The 7,361-nt window shown below is 43.5% G+C and overlaps 1 protein-coding gene across 6 annotated transcripts in view; it reads left to right on the top strand.

Moving 5' to 3' along the window:
* DCLK1 (doublecortin like kinase 1) overlaps positions 1 to 5,960 on the top strand; it is a 335,073-nt gene extending 329,113 nt beyond the window's left edge. For all 6 annotated transcript variants that reach the window (XM_073894691.1, XM_073894690.1, XM_073894689.1 and 3 more), the window contains one exon: positions 4,938 to 5,960. In XM_073894691.1, coding sequence (XP_073750792.1) covers positions 4,938 to 4,995 — 58 coding nt within the window. In that variant the 3' untranslated portion in view covers positions 4,996 to 5,960. The remainder of the gene's footprint in view (positions 1 to 4,937) is intronic.
* The last annotated feature ends 1,401 nt before the right edge of the window (positions 5,961 to 7,361 follow it).

Below are 7,361 nucleotides of genomic sequence, written 5' to 3' on the forward strand. Positions count from 1 at the left end.
ACTGTTCTATTTCCTTGCTGAATTCATCTATCCTGAACTACAAATGCAGACTACAGAATTCAAGTGTAAAATTGGAACTGTACATACTTTAGAGGCAAGTTCATTTTATAGCCACAATTAAAATTCTAAAAGTATGATATATGACAGCTTACCGTGCTGAGAATTTCACAATAAATGGTTGTTGAATAGATAAATATATAAGAGAATATTAACTTTATGTGATGTAACCATTTGGTCACATACATCATATCCTTAAATATTGGCTTGTGATCTCTTTAAGTTCTTACTTTTTTTTGTACTATACAGTTGCTTTGGCTTCTGTGTTTTTGTTATTCAGAAAGTACATCTGAAAAAGTTTAATCCTGTATTAATTAAGAAATATTTTAAAAAAAGAAATATTTAATATGTCTCTAGTATGTGTGCCACAGTCTGCTAGGCATTCTCTGGAAAATGCAAAGAAGTTTCAGATTCTACCATCGAGGAGCTTGCATGGTATTTGGGACATATGCACAGAAAGATAATTAGGAGGCAATGTGCAAAAAGTGCCGAAAGTTTGGTCAAGACAATATTTGCCTGAGAAATTTAGAAAGAGAAAATGTGATGCGGGAGGTGAAATTTGATCAAATCTTGGAACATAGATAAATTTGAATGGATGGGAAGGAGGAGAAGTAATTTCAGATAGGTGAGCACCTTGAACCAAGATGTAGGGTGAGAAGGATTGAAGTGTACTCAGAGACACATCAGTTAGGACTTTTTTGATTGCAGGCGACGGACACCCAAACCAAACTGGCTTAGGCAGTTAGGAAATTTATAATTTCATCTAATCTGGAAGGTTCCAAGGTTCGGTCTGGCTTCAGTGATGGATGGATTCAGCACTCAGTCATGGCCTGGTTTCTTTCCATCTCTCCACTCTGCCTCCCTATATTGGTTTTAGTCTGGAGCTTCACATGGTACCCGGATGTGGGAAGCAAAGCCAAGCCTACCATCCTTCCAAAATGGGGATTCATTATAAAAGTGAAGTCCCAGTGAAAATCTCCTTGTGTCCTATTAACTGGGTTGGATGCCCATCCTGAACCAGTTGTGGGTACTGGGGAATGCAGTAAGCTCATGCTTGCTCCTGGGTCACAAACCCATCCCATCTTTGTCCCACTCTCAAAGATGAGACTATGGTCATCTTCACTGGAACCACACAGTATAGGAATGGGGCATGTCCAAAAGGAAACTGAGGTATGGTTAACTGTAAACAGAGTAAATGGATGCTGTGTAAGAAAATCAAGTGTCCGCTAATGGAGAATAAGTCTGCAGGTCATTTTGAGTAATTACAGGATCAAGACACTGGGAGTTTTTCCTGTAAGCACATTGTGAATGTTAGGACAAGGAATTGGGCTTTATGAGGAATTGTAAATAAATTGGACCTGGGGATAATTGACCTGTCAGCTGTGTGCAGGATGGACTGGGGGATGGGTGCCCAAGAGGGAAATAATGTGACCTCTGTGGTATTTCCCCATATTTCAAAAGCTGCCGTGTTTGCAGAGTATCTATTGTGTGCTGTAAACTATGGATAACACCGAGAGGGTGCCCAAGACTTGATCTTGCCCTTCAAAGAGTCTACAGCGTGGCAGAGAAGACAGTGAATTGGGGGCAGTTGTGGTGTAGGCAGGGTGCACAGGGACAGCAATACTAGGTTTCATGGAACAAGAGAAGGAAGACATTCTTAAAATGAACCACAGTCATGGAGCTGGAAGCGGAGTGAGCAGGAACCAAGGGAAGAGAGGCCTATAGACAGGGACCCCCTCTGGAGCATCTTTGCAAGCAAGTTGGTTGGGAGCCCCAGTCATTAGTTGTGTAGCCTTTGCGAATATTAGGAGGACATGGGTGTGTAGGAAACTGCCTCTCTGTCATCAGACCCAGGGCTCCCTTGGAGTTAACAGACCCAGAATGGGGTTGTACACCCAGTGGACCCTGGCTTGCTGTCCCTGAAGGAGAGGGGTTCTCGGGTCATCAGCACAGGAAAGCCCTGGTCTTTGGGCGTTTGATGGTCAGTGTCTTCTCCCCAGCTCACTCTGGTTGGGAACAAAGGAGTGAGCTACTGGCATATGGTGACTCTATTTTATTCTGTTTCAATAGACTTCAGAGTAAATGGGAAAAAATCTCTCAGGCCTTCTGCAGGAGGAGAACTAAATTCTCTTCCTACTTTAGCAATGCAATTCAGGCAAGTCTCTCCACGTGTCTGGGCCTCAGTTTCCCTGCTTGCAAAGGCAGAGCATTGGACAAAGAATGCTTTATAAATTCTCTTTCAATTCTAAGAGCCTATAAATCCAACAGAAGCAAGCTTCACACCCTCATTCTGTGACATGTGATCATGACATGATCTATTTCCAAAGATAACTGCTCTGAAGTTACTGGTTAGTAGCGCAACTGAAAGCAGGGGAGTATTGGAGCCCGAAGGTTCATCCACTGAGGCGGCGAACATTTAGAAAGCTGCTAACTAGAGAAAGGGGCAGGGGTGGTGAGAACTGATCGGTCAAAGGGGTCAGGGCAAGTGTTGTCCAGGCAGAGAGACAAGTAAGGGAGAGAATGTGGTTGCCCTTATAAGGACCTGGAGAAATGAAAGTGAAAATCAGGGGACTGGAACCATCCAAGCATGGGCTCAGCATTGAGTGCCACCAGCCCCTGCATAAAGTGTCTTGCAGTCTTTATGGAGAAATGGCCTGTTTCAGGGGCTGCAGCCAAGAGCAGCGCTTGCAGGAATTGAGTAGGTTATGGGGAGACACAGTAAATATGGAGAAGGTGCCAACAAGAGGAAGGAGGGAGGGAGGGTGCTCTAAGTTCTGCTGTGAGCTTTGTTTTGCATGTTTTCCTCTGACCTGCAGTTACTTAACTTTAAAACTGTCTCTTACATCCAGTTGTGAAGGGGGAAAAACAACAACAACAACAATGAACACCTTCCATTTCTGAGCATCTCAGCTATTTAAAAAGCATTTACACATCCATTTTTACCTACAGCAACTCTAGGACAGCGAGAAGGGATTATTCCTGTTCCTTATTTAACTGAGAACTGAGTAAATAGTTCCCACAGCCAGCAATGGACAGAGCAGGGTCACAATTCCTGATTACAATCCTGGTGTGCTTTTCTTCCCCACACCAGAAAGCCTCAGTCCACTACTCAGTATTTCATCCTATGCCAATGACTTTTTCTTTCTCAAGAAGGTAGAAATAGAAGTATTTTTTATGACCAAGAGGAGAGTTTATATTACTCTTGGATTAACTACAGAATGGTTTTTATGTAAGTCAGACTAAATAGACGTCTGTTTTTTTACAAACATTCAACTCCACAAACAGAACATTTTCAGTTTGCTTTGAAAGCAAAATACCATGTGTCGTAACTTTACGATGTTTTAAATAAAGTTAGGAATTTGGGTTTATGATGCTGAAAATATCATAAAATCGGAGGGTAGAAGACCAAGAACTACATATATATATGTGTGTGTGTGTGTGTCCTTAAAAAATTCTGCAAGTAGAAGAATCAAACGTAGACATTTCAACAAACCAGTTATTGAATCATTGTATTAACAATCTAGTGAAACGAGAAGTGAATTATTAAAGTTTATCTTCCTCATTGATTTGTAACGCTGTTCTTCAGTATGGGGATAGTTTTTAAAGCAGAGCAGTTCACCCTAACAAAGCCATTTACTGTACTGGTTCTACACACTGGCACTCTTTTTCTCTTTATTACTTCATTTTGGAACTTTGATTGCCCTATTTTAGATCTAAGATTGCTCTAATGCTATACTGCAATTGTATGAGGGGCTTAGTTTTCACTTTGTTCTCAGAACCAGGCTGGCTATAAATTTATCTCTGTTCTTTGAAGAAGCTAACAGTAAATTTTCAAGAGGAAAAATGGTGGTATATATCCCTACAGAGGAAAAGTAATCTCTTAAAAGCAGAATAACCTCCAGGCTACATCCTTTTAAAGAGAGACTTTCAAACAAGGACGCCTTCAACTTTTATATGTGTTCTATATTTTTCTTTACGCTTTGTACCTACTCTTCTCTCTGTGTAAGGTTTCTCCGTAATGACCCCGTTCCTCCCCACACCCATTAAATCTGTAATGAAGTCATGCCATTCCCAAATCTGATGTCATAATAACTTCCAGAGCCATGGCTGGGTAGCACATCCTGGAGATCATCTGAGGTTTCATCAGGAAAATGAGGCAGAGAGATCCCGGAGTTGGAATACCTACAAAATTGAATCTCTGTTTCATAAATTACCACATACGACAATGAAAATGAACTTTGTAAAGTTAAATCCAGGGGAGGGTTTCCATTTGGTTTAATTGCATTCAAAGCAGTTTCCAATTTCAGGGCATTGGTTTCATTAAAGTTAAACCAGTCCTTCCCAGAGATTCAGCCACACTTCCTCATCAACAGATAATAGGATAATTTCAGATGAGGAGGTGCTAACATAACGGGATGAGCTTGTGGCTCTGTTTCCATGCCTGACAACTTCATCACCTTTCATCTTTATTATACAGCCGCCTGGAGCTGAATGTTGATGAATGAGGCACGCCTGGCGTCCTCACGTGTCACACACACGGGCCCGGGGCTCCCATTCCCCAGGGGCTCTCTAACTCGCCTGGGAGCGACCAAGGGGAATAGATGTGGAGCTTGGGGAAGGCCGGGGAGGGCTGGGGAGAGGTTGGACCCACAACATCATCCATCCTGCCTGTGCCTCCTGAGGTCATGACCAGGTGCTCTTAAGAGCTGCTCTGGAAGGGAGCAGAGAGCTCCCCCAACTGTGGTGTCAACACAAGTGAGCCATCATGGACAGTTAAGTTGGCCAGCCTATTTTTCGGACCTCAGAAGGTTCCCGAGAGTGAGTCTTTCACCATTTCCTTCAGCCTAATTGTCCTCTTTCTCATTTTATGCCCCTGCTAGACCACCGCTCTTGATAAGGAGAGGCAGGTTTTCCGACGAAGACGCAACCAGGATGTGAGGAGCCGGTACAAGGCCCAGCCAGCGCCACCTGAACTCAACTCGGAATCGGAAGACTACTCCCCAAGCTCATCCGAGACTGTTCGCTCCCCAAACTCGCCCTTTTAATAAGACCCTTTTACTCGAAGTCCTAGCTTAACCCTTTGAGACTCTGAGATTTTTTTTCCCAAATTTATGTAAAACAGTTTCATCTGATCTATCTAGCACTCAATGCTTGAATGGCGGAACACAAAGTGTGTTTTCTGGTATCTTGGTAGCGATTTCTCTTTGCTGAATGAGATGACCACATGTTGTTTGCGAAGATGGCAACTTGCTGCTAATAGGGTCCTCAAAGGGTTAAGGCTAATTTGCAACTTTTTTAAACATAGAAGCAATGAATGTGTTCATCAGTCAAACTAGGATCTGCAGTATTGTAAGATAGCACGTTAACCCTCTGAGTGCATAGGATTTTATGGAGAACCCCTGGGGAATTTTTCAGGCCTTTGGATGTATACACACACGTTTCTTGATTTTGCTGCAGATCAAGGGATGTTATTAGATGCTGAGATGTCCAGACAAGAAGGACATCTAGAACGATATCTTGCTTGTCACTTTTTTGTGGGTTTAGAAAATAGCAGGCTTATAACTTAGACATAAGACCTCTCTTTCTTCTTCACAATCCCATTTTGAAAGGGACTTTTTTCACTAGAGGTATGACTGTCTGCGGCCTCGAGTCCTGCATCCCAAGTGGAGGCGATTGGGTCTGTGGCAAACAGCCTGACCCAGGAAAGACCTGGCGCCCCCTCTCCCACATCGCCTCCCCATGAAGATGGGCTGATGACGCCCCAGAAATGCTGCTTCCACTTCAGCTGCTGCTAGTGACAGCGCAGGCCCTCAGAAGTCACCATACCTTGTCTTGTGCGTGGTGAGTGAGGGTCTGCCTGCTCAGTACGAGACATCTATAGGGAAAAAAAAAAAACAAAACAAGACACAACTGGTGGAAAAGAGCAATAAATTGCCAGGTGCTCTATAGGGCTGGGATTTCAAACAGAAAGAGGAAACAAGATCCTGTTCTTTTTCTCACCCGCTTTTCATGCGCTGCAGTCTTCAGTGTGAAATCCATATAGAGTACGAAACCCGTACCAAGGAGTGCTGGGGCCTAGGGGCCTAGAGGCAAGTGCTTTGCAAGGTGGCTGAGGAGAAAGCGCAAGGGAAGGCACACTCCAGAATGTTCTAAAGATGGGTTTTGAGAAAATAAACCATTGGTAAGAGAATTCCATGTGCACCTTTAGGTTACCTCTGTACAGTCTCCCAGGAAGAACAGGATGGAAGACCTAGAAGATATCCCTGAGAATAAAACTTCCGTTCCCTAAGATGACCTTTTGATACCACTGTCTTAAGCTGTCCAGAGAGACATGTTGTTTTTCTCCCTTTGGGCCAAGTCCTGTCTGAGACCTGTGTTTTCACTCCTGTAACCAAACCTTTCTGCCTAGCCCTGTATCCCCTGTGAGTTTCTTCTAGAATATGTCCCATTTCAGAACGGGGGGCGGGGCACGGGCTGTGGCCCTGTCACCGCAGTGCTTAGAGAAGAGGCTGGTCATGGCATCTTGGAGGCTGGGGTCCGACTCAAATGTCCTGCTAAGGTTTGCTCAGCTCTCTGATCCAGGAAACAACCAGTGAGTGACGTCTCGTGAAATTTGCAACCGGACGGCCAAACAGCACTTGCTGTCTCTGTTTTGAATATACTTCAGTATCTGAAAGTCTTGAAATTTGTATAGTCAGTTCTTTATTTTCAGATACAGGTTGGTCTTCAGTCGCTGCTTTTCACTCTTCAACTCATCAACTATGGTCTCTATTAATATGCATTTTAAAAATCCCAACATCTCGTGGCTTTTGCAGCAGAGTTTCCCCAGTTTTTTTCCCCTTCTGCATTTTGGTTTATCTCTTTGGTCTGCGTTGTCCTGACATGTAAACAGTAGATCATTTATTGAGAGCTCCCCCCACCCTTTTAGAGAGTTCTGAAATGATAGCACACAACATCACAAAGTGGCACAAATCAGTTGGTTTTTTGGGGGGGTGGGGGAGGGCAGAACACCAGGAAGGGTGTTGGTGTGTAGGTAGATTCCATATTAGTGAAATACCTTGAACCGGTCAGAAATTACTGCTTTCTCTAGAACTATAAAGCAAAGCACTATTCTAAGACTAAGAAGTAGCTCTATAGCTTGGCCTCAACTTTAAATGTGTGAATATGAAGAATCCTATGGGCAGAGACCTACCTGCAGTAGAATGTCACTTTCGTTTCTTTTCTCCGAATTACTCTTTCCTGTGGGCATTACATATATTGCTACAGCATCTATGTCCCGAACTTCCAGTGCATGGCTCAGGCCT

Source organism: Callorhinus ursinus, unplaced genomic scaffold (assembly GCF_003265705.2).
Source record: "Callorhinus ursinus isolate GAN/ISIS: 27379988/994484 unplaced genomic scaffold, GSC_fseal_2.0 scaffold7, whole genome shotgun sequence".
Taxonomy (NCBI): Eukaryota; Metazoa; Chordata; class Mammalia; order Carnivora; family Otariidae; genus Callorhinus; species Callorhinus ursinus.